Source organism: Manacus vitellinus, unplaced genomic scaffold (genome assembly GCF_001715985.3).
Source record: "Manacus vitellinus isolate BGI_N305 unplaced genomic scaffold, ASM171598v3 scaffold_7_pilon, whole genome shotgun sequence".
Taxonomy (NCBI): domain Eukaryota; kingdom Metazoa; phylum Chordata; class Aves; order Passeriformes; family Pipridae; genus Manacus; species Manacus vitellinus.
The window spans coordinates 18,096,117-18,111,265 of record NW_021940813.1 but is presented as its reverse complement, the minus strand read 5'-3'; the positions used below and the strand labels follow the sequence as shown (position 1 = coordinate 18,111,265).

The following is a 15,149-nucleotide window of genomic DNA, read 5'->3' as shown; positions in this document are numbered from 1 at the left end:
TCTTCCGCAATAAAGGAAATGAATGATAGTGGCAAAAAAGTTACAATAGAAGACACCATGCATCAAGAGAGGTCTTTAAAAAATACATTGTAAGGAACAATTGTGCAGTGGCAGGGGGATGAATTAGATGACAAAAAGAAAATTCACTTGAAATACTTGAAATGAGATTTTGTTCTTATTTGCTACAACTGGAACAGAGCAAACTGTACATTTATATGAGCAAGATACCAGCATCACGTAAGCAGAGTTGATGCAGATGTACTGTAGCTAGTGACTGTATTTCAAAGGTCATTGAATGATCATTAGGGATTAGAAGACTCATTAAGAAAAGTATGCAGAAGTAACATATCTGAACAAGGAAGGCAAACCTCACTGTATTTTCTGGCTGTTGTCAGTGGGGTTTACATGTGGGGTTTACATGTACTTGAGAGGAGGAAATTTTTAACACCCTATATATGAACACTGTGGTATCTTTCATTTTCAACAGCAACTTGCAGATAAATATTTGACCTTAAAAAACAAAATTGGAGGTAGACTGGAGAATACCGGAGAGACAAGAAGTTCAGCTCTCTAACTTGGGGTGACGCTTCTTTGTAAAGGTGACTCAAACAGAACTGTAAGTGACCCCAGCACTGCCAGTGCCTTTATTGACAGAGCAACGTCTTCAAGAACCTGAGCAGAATGAGCAGAGCTGGGTGCTGGTAACAGGGTCCACAATAGTTGCAGTGTAGGCAAAGTGGTGAGTCAGGTTCAAGGTCTACCCAGGGAGTACAGTCAGGAGCAGGAGGAGATGAGAGCAAAGAGGGAGGTGGAAGAAAGGCTGGGGGCCTAGGGCCATCCACAGAACAGGGCTGGTAACTGGCACTTCTGCTGCACCACTCAGGCAGGGTCTGATGGCTTCAGGCTGAGCTGAAATTGGAATCCTGGTCTATGGGCAGGATTCATGGATGAAGGTTCACCCAAGGGCTAGGCAGGGCCAGTAAGGCTTTTTGGTGCTCTCAAGACTCTTGACACCCTGGATTTTTAGAAAACTCTGAGGATGGTGATGGCAACACCTACACGTCTACAGGTTAAATGCCTACAGCTGAGCTAACCTGAACTAATCACTCTCATCAAAAGAGAAATAAGCAGAACTCACCCTAAACACCTCTAACAAAGTTAAGAAGCAGATAAGTATAGGCTGGTAACTAACTTACATAAAGACCTGTGTGTACAGTGATCCAAAATTAGGTGAGGTGACCAGATTGTCAGATTACATACTAAGTAACAGCACAGTGATGAGCAATAAATCCTGCTTAGTACCATGCATTTAAAATTAGAGATGCCTTGCCACCTTTTTCAAAGTTTGAAAAATAGTATTATTGTGCTAGGTGTCAGGAAGGACACTATTGGAGTCTTTTGAAGTTGACTGGGAATTTTAGGCTCATGTAGTTTATTTAGTGTCTTCTTTTAAATCAAGAGAGGTTCAAAAAAGGGCCTCTACAAATATAGACAAATAAGATAGCCATTAGAATGTGTAATAAAATACAAGAAGTGAATTGGTTTTGTAGCACAGAGCAGCATTTTATCCATGCCTCAGTGTCATGAAAGAACTGACAACAGTCAGAAAACAAAAATATTGAAATGTAGGTCCTGATTTGAGTTGCACTGTCATAAATATCTTTCAAATCTAATTAAGAAAGTGCCACTTCCTTTGCTTGTTCAATTTTACTTTTAACACAAGACTAAAAGTCATTTACCTTGTCTATTGGCCATCAACTCCCTGAGAATCTTTTTATTCTTTCTTACAGGTGGTGTTTGTGGTAGGGCAGCTCTTAATGTGGAGGCATAGATGTCTCTCCACAAAATCACTTAACTTCATTAAGTCTCATTAAACCTCATTCCTTGTCATTGGCTTTTGTCTTAACGGCAACACACATTCACAAAGTAACCTACCAAAGAAATGGCACAAAAACTTGTAACAATAAGTAACAAGTTTCCATAAATACATAGACATACCTTTTACTGATATTTAGACTTTTGCATGTTATAAGTTTTCGGCAGTTTTTTCTTGAGATATTCTTGAGATTTCCTCAACAGTAGAAGGCAAATGTTGCACTCCACTTTTCTGTATTTGAGGATTACTGTGCATGAAAAACACTGAAATGTTGGCCTGATATGGATTTGTGTCAGTTCCCTACTGAAAGACTTAGAGAGCTTCAGGTATCTAATTCACAGTAGGTAGGTCACAGAAGAAAATTCACTTTTCCTTCAGTAATAACTCATGAGTCTTCAGGTTACTTAGAACACATTTTTGTTGTACAGAGAGCAGCCCCGTTCTCCTCTCTGAACTATGTCCTTTTACCATATTTTCATCCTTTCCCCATCTTTTAATTCCCCTTTCTTTCCTTATTTCTGAGCTTCTAGTCTCACTGATAGTGAATCTCCTTTTGATCCTCTTAATTGATCGAACCTTTGCATGAATCTTTTCCTTTTGCAACTGCAGAAGCTGTAATAAACTCTGACCCTCATGAGGGTTTTCTGGTCATTTGCCTTTTGTTTTTCAGTCTCACAGATTCCTTCACTTCCACCATTCTCTCTAGAGAAGCCTCTCATTTTAGAAGTGTTTTTGGTTTCGGGGGTTTTTTGGGGAGTTGTTTTTGGTTTTGGTTGTTTGGGGTTTTTTCCTGTTCCTGTTGTTGATTTTTTTTTAAATGTTTATGGTTTCTTTCTTTACCCCTTGTTTTCTTCTTTGACAATACCAAGGAGAAATATCCTTTTGCACTGCCTGAAACATCTGAGTCACTTATTACTGTTTCTTGCTGAAGTCCTTTTCATCTACTAGATTACTGAAGATATTTTGTTTCCCCTGCTTCCTAACTTGCTTTTTGAGCATCATCTTCACTCTTTGTTTGCCCCCTTGGTTTTTTTATCTCTCTCTCTACCTTATCTTGTTTATTTCATGGAGACACCACAATCAAGAAAACCCTCCCAAAAACCTCAAATTCTCTCACAAATCCCTTGTTTGTGTTCAGTATTTCAACTGCAACAGCTGGAGGAAGCAGAAAAGCATCAAATGTCATTTACCTAAACTATCTCATTAAGTATTTTAATTTGCTATCTTGATCCTCATATCAGAGCAGCTGCAGCTGAATTTGGGTGACACAGAATGGACATATTATTTGGTAAGTGTGAAATAACGTAACTGATGAAGGAGAGAAGAGCATTTCTAGCATGAATAGACACCATGAAATGGTTTATATAAAGCTCAAGAAAATTGACCTAATCATCTGATACACAGTTCTGCTAACAATATTTTAGGTAGGAAAGTGTTCCCCCTGACAAGCATGACAAATACTGTTACAGTATTTTCTTGCCTTTGCTCTGCTCTGTGTCAGTGGCAGCAGAGTTATTGTTAGGTTCAGGCAGAGCTATTTATACCTTGGGATTTGCAGTGTTCCCCTACCTATTCTGTGTGTGAGAGAGAGAGAAATAAAGGGAAGGAAAAAAAAAATAAATGCTATAATTTAAAAAAATATTTGCCCTATTCCTAATCATAGTGAGAACATAAAACCAACTTACTATTGCAGTTGCTTAAGTTGAAATGGGGACTTTTTTTTTAAATTTCTGCCCTTTGTCTTATTTGCCCTTCCCTTTCTCCTGGTTTAGACTGCAAACTAAGAGGCAGGAATGGCTGCAGCATGGAAGGTACAAGCCAAACCTCCTGTACATCAATCCAACGAACCATTCTTTATTAAAAAAAAAAAAAAGAACAAAAAACCCCCAAACCAACAAAACCTAAAAACCCCCCAACAAACAAAACCAAAAAAATCCAAAATTATTTTGTATTAATCAAATCACAGGCCTGAAGTAACTTTTCATAAAAATGATGCTGATCTCCAAGTCCTATATAAGGAAATGTTAAAACATATTCATCTCATCTACAGCCCCAGGAGATCCTTCTCTGTTCTTGTTTATCATAGGAAGGAGATTCTAGCAAATTATAGCACTTCTAAAGGGTAAAACCTGTTTTTCACTATACTGTACGTATGCATTTTTAAGCTGAAAATTAGGAGACAGACTCAAGGTTCTTTCCTTTTCCCATCACTTGTTATCATCTGGAGAATGGCTGAAGACTTCTGCATCCATTTTGTACCCCACCAAAACTAGAAAATATTCCCATTGCTTTCCTAAAACTCTTCAAATTCAAACATTCTTCCTAATGAGAACTGTGAAATGAAGTTCAGATTTTGCATAGAAGGCCAAACTGGCAGACTGATGGATTTCTCTGAAATATCATAACCTTGAACAAGTCCATGTGAAACAGAAAATAGACTTCTAGAAATTTTCTTTGGAATAAAAATATATTATTTGTACCAGAGTCCCTGCTGATCATCTGTAAGAGAATACCATATTACTGGGATATGTTTGTTTCCATCAACCCAATTTTTTCACTCTGACAAAACCAACTCCTTTGTTATTTTGTCGTTTATGCTTAACTGATTCAGTCTTAAAAATATTTTTCTAAAGATTTTTAGTAGCTTTATAAAAGTAAAGAAAAAACACTTCAACTAGCTAAGACACCTGTAAGGAAGAGTAATTCACCTTTTTCTTCAACTGTTTAAAGCAAATGATTATTCAGTATTATTTAGCAATGCACATAATTTCAGGTGACAAAATTTGCAACATTTCTATTTTTCACTTTTAAAGTAACTTTGAACAGTTATTTCTTTGTTTTTAGACGTACTTCTTGCAACTGAAAGGTTAGACATGCTCATAATTTTCAGATTGATAATTTTGAGTACTTCATTAGCATTTCATGCATCAAGGGTGTTTTTGTTGACATCTAAAATTTGAAAAGTTTGTGAAGAAAATAATTTATGAAAAAATTCCTGAGGGTTTTGGTTGACAAAAACCTGTCTGTGTAAAAATATTTGCGGAAGTTGCTTAGGACTTCCTTTGCATCTTTGTCCCATACATTTGCTCAGTATCAGGAAAATTGCTCTCTGAATCTTACAGATCTGTTAATTTCACTCAGAATAATTGCATCCACTTTATGTGAGAGAGAAATGTTTGTCCTCAATTTACTTTCTGTTACAAAAATGCATTTTTGAAGGACAGAAAAAAAAAAAAAACAAACAAAATACAAAACACAATTCTGAATAGGTTTATTTTTGGATCTTGCCATCATTTGAAAATGACCAGGTTTGTTTGTTTGTTTGTTTGTTGGGTTTTTACTGTGCCAACATTATCCTCTGTCTTCAGCATGCCGTCAGCTGCTGCTTGAATGAACTGAAAATTACATGGACCACTCAGCAAGTAAATGTTCTTCAGACAAATCTTTAGCAAGTGTCCACAGATTCTTCCCTTTTGGGACTTTTTTCTACAAGAAAATATTAAAAATGATCAATCATTCCTTTTGAAGATGATGATGAAGAATTCAGGAATGTCAGCTGCTACAATTCATCAGATAATCTTGACTTTTGAACAGAATTCAGTGGAATTTTCTCACAGCACTTACTCTAGATAATGAGCTCAGTCATGAGATTTCTGTCTTCAGCAGTCTGAGCATGGTTTCACTGTATTGCATTTTTCCTTCAGCAGTTGTTCAGTATGATTATTAGATATTCACCAGTGTACAATCCTTTATATTTTAGTGGATGCTTAACACTGTTGGTTTTATCCTTAAGATTTTAAAATCACTACTACTGTTGTTTTTTTCATGGTTTTCCCTGAAGTACTGTATATTCTGCACAGTTCTTTATGCAAGCCTCTTTTAGCAACAACTGATTCTCATAAACTAGCATTATGTCTTTGAATCTCACTCAGTTATTCTCAGCCTACAATGGGACATAATGTGATGTCTTTTGACTGTTTTAAAAATGTAACATCATAAGAGCCCAGACACTTAAAACAAGTATCAAAAAAACCAAAAACAAAAACAAATTTTCAGTGTAAGAACAATAAAATTACAAATTTTTAAACTCAAATGGGATATTTTTATTAGCTGTTTGAAAAATGCACATTTTCTTTTCTAAATTTTTAAAGTATTGAAGATATATATATATATACATATATGCAATATGTACTACATATAAGATTATCAGAGAACCTAACAATGCTAAATGATTTTAAAGGTAAAGGAAGCAGGAAGAAAGGACTCCATCTAATGACAAGAGTAATCTGAAGAAAGTAATTTTCAAGTGAATTGCAGCTTTTATCTGCTACTGTGTAGAAATGTTGAGAAACGTGAATTAGAGCGTGGGAGCTGACAATGGCTACAGAGCAGGATGCTTAAGACACAGTAAAAGTCTGTGGGCAATTTATGTTGGTATGCTACAAATGGCTATCCTCAAAGGTGTCTGAATTCAAGGAGAGACTAGCTCCCCAATATACAGAGAAGAACAGATTTGTTTAACTTGTTCTTATACAGAAAGAAGAAACAAAATAATATGAACAAAGGAGATAACAGTAGCAGCAAACCTATAAAACTACTGCCATAGATTAAATTCAATAAAAATGAGGTCCAGGCAATAATTCATCAATAGCTTCTATTCACTTCAGGAGCTGCTTATCAGAAAACATGAGTTAGCCATCAGTGATTAAGAGCAGTGCTATTATAACAGAAATTATATCCCTATCCAGTTTGTCACTTCATCTTGAAAATATTAATGTCTCACTGAGGAACTTTTGTTTAATATCATGGTTGCTACCTGTCTGTTGGAGGTACTGTTGTCTGTCTGAGAGGATAATTAGATGGGTGAAGGACAATAAAACAGAAGGGGACTCTGTTAGGGAAATTGAACACTGAACAATTATGTTCCTAATAGATTTGCTTGAACTAATGGCAACCTATTTTAATTTGAGACTACTTAGAAGTACAACTTCTGTAGTTTTTGTTTTTCTTAATATGTAAAGAAAAGATGTATTCTGAGAGTCAATTTATTGTGCAATTCAGAGAACTGGAGAATAGCAGGAAAAATGGACTCAAGGTATCATGAAGCACTGGGACAGGACCTTTAAGGTGCTGCAGGCTTAGAGCCTGCCTGCTGTTTCAGAAGGGACCTGATACACTTGGCTGTGGGGGAGCCCTGACAATTTTACTACTAACTTCACTGTGGAAGAGACATATAGTTATCTTTTTATATAAAGCAGGTTTACTATCCAGATGCTTTGCAGAACATAGGTACCGTTAATTACTGAGAGATTAATTTGATCCTTGTACTTAACCCTCTGACAAAATGAGATTTTATATCAGCTGAGAGAGACTGGGAGAGAGCTCTCTCTTTTTAATATCGTGCCTTATACAGTTCATCAGCTTTACAGATTAGAAATCTGACAGCTCTTAATGTCTCCTAGTATATTGCACTGGCTGCTCCACAGCCACAGCCACTGACAGATATGCTTTAGTTTTTATAATGCTTAGGAAATAAGTGTTTAAAGTCTGCACTGCTGTTTCTCCAGCACCACACGAAGTTCCAGATCCTCTCAGAAACACTGCTGCAGTGCAGCAGATAAACACTGCTCAGTAACAGACTGTGCTCTCCCAGAGCTCAGTGTTTTGTACTGTATAATCATGACATCTATAGCTGCAAGCTGATAAACTAGCATCAGCTCTCCAAAACACTAGCAATGTCATTCAGACATGATATGTTGTCATGCATCCCTTGTCCCCACCCCACACTTCATTTTACAACATGCCGTGTACTCTCTATATAGCCAGACCTGAACAATTCTTTATTCTATGGGTAAAAAAAAATCATGGTACAATTGCCTTATTTCTTTTCTCTGTTTCTTAACTTGTACCAACTTGCAATAATTCAGTCTCTTGTACCAACTTGCATTAATTCAGAATTCCCAACTTTATATTGCTGTCTGTAAGCCCCTGTCTGAAGAGATCTGGTGATACAATGCCCAACAACAAGAAAAGGTGGCCGAAAATTTTCTTTTCAATGTCATTCAGCACAAATGCAGTGACAAATTGACCACAAAGTTCTCATGTGCATGGACTTACTGGAATTTATTTTAGTTGGCATTTTAGTAGCTATGTAAATTTTTTCTGCTATTCTTCTATATAGATGTTATGGTACCCTGAATCAATATTCTCAAGTGTAACGAGTGTTGCATGGTCTACAAAGGCACACAATGCACTGATTAATCAAGCCCTTTGGCTTTTTTTGTTTTTCACTGTCCATCTTGCCAATTAAACACTTCTAAGGAGCTTGAAGCAATGCTTAGTATAAAATTACATACCTTCTCAGAATGTAACTCTAAATCTGAGTAAATGAGAGGCATATTTCTGGGAAATGTTCTGTGCATAAGTTCAAAGACGTTTAAACGGTAGTGTTAGATTTTATTTGTTTATTTTAATTCTGAGAAAACAACAAATGATTCAAGTGTCAGACCAAGCTGTCAAAATGTTACTGGAGGTAGATGAAGGAATGCTGTCTTGCCTTGCCACATCTTATCTTGCTTTGCCTTACTTTACCTTTCCCTTCCCTTCCCTTTTCCCCAGTAAGACTGTACCATTGCAGCTGTCACAGCCAGAGCCTTTTAAAACCTACCATGTCCTATTGTCTGTGCCAGCAAGTCACTCCCAGCCTTTAAAGCTCCTTCCCCTTTGCTGACTTCCAAGAAGCTTTCAGGGGGTTCTCCCAGTCTAATGTGTATAATAGCCATCACCTGTCCGACCCTGATTTAAGTGCAGACGAAGTGAACTGGAACTTTGCAGACTCTGTCATTGAATTGGTTCCTAAAGGTAAAATTTCTTATAATGTGAAAAATGCTGTGGGATAGAAGAAGCTGTAAAGAATCTTGAGGTCACCCACTGTCCTTTAAATTCATGCTATAATATAGAACTGCAGCCTGTGACTCTTTAGTCTGCTGAAACCTTTCTTTAAACCTGTTTTTATTCTTTAAAAGTTGGGTGTCATGTAGTTACAGCATGGCATGCACCAGTTTATCTCTGCTCTTCCCACATTTTCTAGTGCTTTCCATTCTGTTGAACTAATGAATTGCTTAATAAATATTGACCACTGTAGTGCACATAAATCTGTGAAAGTATGTTACTACATTAACAAGCTTTCTGTGATCTTAACAAAGTTCAACAAAATACCAAAGAGAGAATTTTCCCTCAGTATTAAAGTTCTGAGAAATGTAAATTACTGATGACTATGTTTTTCCAATGTTTGTGTGGTCTCAAGTGGAGAGGTAATCTGATATCATAGACCTCATCTGTTTAGTATCCTAGTTCTATTAAGAATAAAATACAGATTTTTTTAACTCTAATTAATTATTCTTTAATCCATTTTTGGAGAGCTATATACTTCTTTGACTGCAGGAGGGATGTTGTGATTCCATGGAAGTGCCTGTGTGTTCCTACCTTCCCTATCTGTTCTGTAATATGTGAGAAAAAGAGTAACCATTTTTTACTTACAGCTTACTTGCTAAGTATGTTCAGATCCTCCAGTGTACATCCTGTTTGAGAGTGCTTCTTGAATTAACCAACTGATATTTGCATATTCTTCTTCCAAGAAATAACTAGGATTTTTTAACAGTGAAAATATGGACTGAAGTTACATTAGGGGGGACAATTCAGTTTCTGTACAGAGAAAATTAAGCTGAGAAAGAATGACCAACCTATACATGAAGAACTATGGTTCCCATTTTACAAAACAGAATGTCACCTAAGAATTGCACTACTGTAACAGTTATTTATATTTGAAAAAAATCATCTAGAGGCCTAAGAGAGGAATTTGGCATCCATTATGCCTTTTCATGTTATCTCATTTAATAAAATGAGAAACTCTATCTCCAGGTGTTTGCAATGAAAGCATGTGGCAGAGGGCAATGTGTTAATACAAGAGAGGAAGAGAGAAAAAGGTAACAATGAAATTAGCAGAATTGATTAGCAGAATGAGAAGCAGACATGGCCCAGCAGTGGGTAGGTGTGGTCAAGGGACAAAGATACACTTTAATAAGCCTTGAAGAAGACTTAGTAAATATTTATGCAAATCTTCTTAGCACTGTTTATGTAAAAACAAACAGTTGTTTTAAGTTTTCTGTGATTTAGTTAATCAGAATTTTTCCAAAGGAATGAAATTATCATAATTATTTCAGGAATATATGTAGTATGAAAATAGCCATGTTTTGCTTTTTTTTTTTTTTTGCTTGATTTGGTTTTACTCTTTCAGTATACTACAGTTTCTGCACAGAGTTTCTTTACTGTCTTTATACCAAAAGACTGATTTTCTGTTGTGTAAATTAGAGTTTCCTAAGACTAGGGGATTTTCATTTTGTCATTTTATCACCAGCTGTTTTGTGTCTGTAAATTGCAGGTGAATCTGTCTGGAAAGTCTTCTTCTTCACTCCAAACTTCAGTCCTGAGGACTCCAATGGTTGCTATGATTCTCATGTTTGCTTTTGCCATGGAGGATTCATTACACAACATGATCCCCCACTGCTCTTCGATCTGTCCAGAGACCCTGAAGAGAAAGTCCCGCTGACTCCAGAAACTGAGAGCCGTTTCTACGAAATCCTCAGGGTCGTTCACCAAGCGGTAGACAATCACACCAGATCCTTGCAGGCTGTTCCTAACCAGCTGTCATGGGACAACCTTCTCTGGAAGCCATGGCTCCAGCTCTGCTGCTCATCTGTCTTTCAGTCTTGCTATTGTGACTATGACTCAGGAGGGAGTCCGCTGGAAGTGCATTCAGGATAAACAAGCTGCAATTTGCTGTCAGAAACTGGAACGGAAGAATGTGGGTATCTGACTTGAACCAGCGTGGTACTAGCCTTCCAGAGGTTTTGTTGTATTAGATGAGGACCTGTCTTCAAAGACACATTGCAGTAGAAGAAAATTTCAGTCAAGAAAATGTGCCAAGAAAGGGAGGATGAGACACTGCTTTTCTACCTTTATCATACAGCATGAAAAACATGTTGCCATCCTCATCTACAAATGAGTAGACTGTAGGCGTTTTCTATGTGAGATAATTTTCTAGACCTTCAACTTCAGCTTCTTTCTTACACAGCAAAGAATTTAGCTGTGGTTTCTGTCAATCACAACAACTAAATGCACACTTTCCTGTCCTTTTTGCTAAGTGTTATCCACCATTAGTAGGACATAACACTGAGTAATTAAAGAGAGAGAGATAATAGTGGAGAGGTCCACCTGTGACTGTCATTTGGTAACTGATAGATAGGTTAATAGCAGACTTGCAACATCATCTTTATCAACAAGCATCATGGATATGAAAAAATTAACAGACTGCCAACAGTCTAACTTTGTATGTGCCATAAAAATGTACAGAGCTATGTAGTGGAAGTCGTTGTGTCCATATTAAAACGATGCTCCCCAGCATCCCTACTGTCCTATTGCATGTCAGCAACCTTTGTTTATCAGTTGTGCACTTGAGTGTGTACCATAAGTCTCCATATATATATATATATATATATATATATATATGTGCAAGCCAAATTAATAACCCACAAATCCTTCAATCTCTGATACAGGCACACCTTTATGGTCGTAGCCCAGTTGATAAAATAAAAGGTTTGGTCTGTACTTGATATTTGAGTTCCAAATACACGATCCTACAAATATATCTTTCACTATCTTTACCATACCTATTCTTCCATTGATGAATGTAATCACAAATAAATAAAATTTGGTCTTCCTTTAAATATCTTTACCATCTTTTAAGATTTCTGAATAGGATCTATGATTTTCTGAAAATAAACTTGGGCTTCAGTACTTAAAGCCAAATATAACAGTCTCTGAGTTCTTAGCAAGGCCTTGGGAAACCTACTGTTCTCCAGGGATAATTTCTGTGTCCGTTTTTAGCTGAATCTTATTCAGGCACATTTTGTTTCCACTCCACAGGCAGACAAGCTATTTTCTTTGGAAGATTGTAGATGAAGAGAACATATCAGCAAAATACTAAAATGATTTGATGCCTGATAATAGAGGGTGACTTGCTCCTTATCAGAAAGAAACAGTTAATTCCCACATTACATTGTATTAAAACCTGTTTGGTGCAAAAGTGATCTGTGTTGATAGTAATGCAATAGCTTCAGTCAGCCAACATTAAGGTTGTGACCTGGTTCTTGTGAGCTATTGAAGCCTGTCCTGTAAAATATATTGTGATATATGGCGTATTTCTCTGTCTGTAAAACCTAGGCTTTATTTGATTTTTCTGCTGCAGTTTCATTCCAAATTTCATTCTCCACAATATCCAGATGCCTGTCCTGGGAAATGTACTTTTTCCTTGAAGTCCTATTTTTGATGCTCCACCCTGTGTTTATGATGGTATGTCCTCTGCAAGCTCTTTGTAGGTGGCCAAGTCCCATGTGTGCTGATAAAGTTTGTCTGTTCAGATATTTCCCTGATAACCACTCAGGACCATTTACATTGCATCAGGAAAGCTGTCAGATGGGCATTCATATGGTATAATTCCCTCTGTGCTTTATTTAATTACTGAATGTATTACATAATCTTAGGAAGAAAGATCCCTGCCATTTGAGTACAAGTATTATTCTGCAGTGATAGTGGCTGCCTCTAGACATCGTGGCAGGATCCATACATCCCAAATTTATGGTCCTCCCCATGTGACCGTAGAACCCCTTGGGGCATGGTGCTGGTGCCACTGTGCCTCCCCCCACAGTGGGTGAGCAGTCCGGGCTGTGGCTGAGGTGCCAGAGCCCCATGGCATGGAGGGATGCTCTTTCCAACTCCTGCAACTCTGCCACAGCTTACACAAAAACTTTTCAAGCAAGTATTCCTGCTGAAGCATGTGGGAAAAAATATGTAGTGTGTTAGTATACAGTGCTAAATCAGACAAGGTGTTTGGTGTCATTGGATCTATTTTGTTCCCACAGTTTCTGGGTTGTGACCTTAACTAGTATCTCAATTTATACTGTCAAGGACCTCCACATCTACTTCTTTTCATCAAGATAGTGCTGTGTTGCTGTTATTTCTTTTATTTTCTTTCTGCAGGTACAAGAATTGTTCTGTTTGGCACAACAGTTGTTCTGTGCTGCCTGACTGAAGTCCAAAAATGGTAAATTTTCTACTGCTCTAGTTTATTCTTGCCTGAATATGACTTTTCTTTCATACCCTCCTTGGCTTTTGATGTCATCTTTGTAATCTCCTTTCTTTAAACATCCACATCCCTCAAATATTTTTCATCTATTTCTTTGCCACTCAGTCCATCTGTTTGCTTGTCATATTGATTGTGATGGTTATTTTACCCTAAACAAGCAGAAAATGAAAAGTGGTCTTTGTCAAAAGATTCAACTGCTAGGGCTCCTTGACTCTGCTAACCTCCTGCTTATTTAAGGTTTAGCAAGGATTAACTTCATATTATGAAATATAAGAAATTAAAACACAGCCAAGACACCATAAATAGAAAAAGCTTTTTTTTTTCTGTTGCAAAAGCTTCATATTTTCCAAAACAAAATTTAGTCCAACATTTAATACTTTGACTTAAGTGGTAAAATCTGAAATCCATTTTTAAAATTGTTCCTTCAGGAAAGATTCTATTAAGAATAGGGCAGTATTTTTCATACTCTATGTTAATGCTATTTTGTTTAATGCCTAAAATAAACCTTCCCTGTATTGCAAATGTATTATACCTTTCAGTACTGTACCTTCTGTTCTAGCGATGGCATGTCAGATTGTGATAATTAAAGTAGTCTTGTTTATTTGCAATATAAAATGTGAAGGACAGTATACCATTTGTGTAATGGTATTGCCTGAGCTAACAAGGAAAAGTTTTGTTTTCCACAACAGGTTATTACAGAATCACAGAATCAGAGAATATACCAAATTGGAAGGGACCCATAAAGATCATTGAGTTCAGCTCCTGGCCCTGCACAGGACCATCCCCAGGAGTCACACCATGTGCCTGAGAGTATTATCCAAACACTTCTTGAACTCTGTCAGGCTTGATGCTTCCTTGTGGAGCGTGTTCCAGTGCCCAGTGACTCTCTGGATGAAGAATCTTTTCCTAATATCCAACATAAACCTCCTCTGACACAACTTCAGGCCTTCCCTTGGGTTCTATCACTGGTCACCACAGAGAAAATATCAGTACCTGCCCCTCCTCTTCCCTTCATGAGGAATTTGTAGACTACGATGAGGTCTCCCCCCAGTCTCTTCCCCTCCAGGCTTTTTTTTTTTTTTTTATGGAATATACATGATTTACAATTTATTAACAAAGAAGGCTCAAGGAGAATGTGCTGCTCTGGTACTTTGAGACTGACTTTCAATCTATCATTTAATGAACATCAGTATTGTACCATAGTACCTGTTTGTAGGACGTGTCAGTTTAAACTGAGAGTTAAGCTTCAGAGAAAAGTATATTCCTCTGTAGTACTGTTTTACAGTATCACATCCTGGTTTGTCACAGAGTCCCTGTATGGCACAGAGCAAGTCATTTAACTTTGTTTTTCAGTTCCTCCACTGTGCCCAAAGAAGAATAACAGTATTTCTCTAACTGCTGGGAATACTGAAAGAACAAACGATGTTGAAGGTGCACTTTCCAGTTAATAAGGCATCTTCTCTACAGAAGGTACAATTTAAATGCTGGAAAACTATGATGTAGAAGATTCTCCTTTACGAGGAGGTATTCAATATCCTTAATTTGAGGACTGCAGATGAGTTCTGTGTGTACTGTTTAACACATGTAGGATCAGGATCTGGAGGAGAGAGAATAGATGGCTAAAAAAGATACACACTGGGGATTCAGAGAAAGTTATGTCACATTTTTCTAATTACATTTATTCTCTTTTTTAGAAGTCAAGGTGACTATGTGGAATAATAAAAAATGTTTCCCCCTCAGGGACTTGAAGTCACAGATTCTAGGCTCTTAAAAATAGAGATGTCCTGACTTACCTCAAATTACTGTCAGAAAAAGAAAAAATAAAAAAAGAAAAAGGGAAATAGAAGCCTTTGGAGATAGGTGTCAGCTCACTGAAATCCAACTGAAAGTTTGCAGAGAACTAGGTGAATATGGTCTGTATCCTTCACAGCTCAGTGAGGATCATCACTTGCCAGCAATGGTTTCTTTCACAGTGCAGTAATGTGAGATCTGGGTGTTCAGATATGTGAACAATGTAAAAATTTTACATAAGATATCACCTGATATAGAAACAAATGGAAAAAGAGAGAA

At 37.0% G+C, this 15,149-nt stretch overlaps 1 protein-coding gene across 2 annotated transcripts in view; it reads left to right on the top strand.

Annotated features, from left to right (window-relative positions):
• Positions 1-11,974, top strand: part of STS (steroid sulfatase) — a 107,072-nt gene extending 95,098 nt beyond the window's left edge. For both annotated transcript variants that reach the window (XM_008926803.3, XM_018084385.2), the window contains exon 11: positions 10,317-11,974. In XM_008926803.3, coding sequence (XP_008925051.2) covers positions 10,317-10,699 — 383 coding nt within the window. In that variant the 3' untranslated portion in view covers positions 10,700-11,974. The remainder of the gene's footprint in view (positions 1-10,316) is intronic.
• Positions 11,975-15,149: the final 3,175 nt, after the last annotated feature.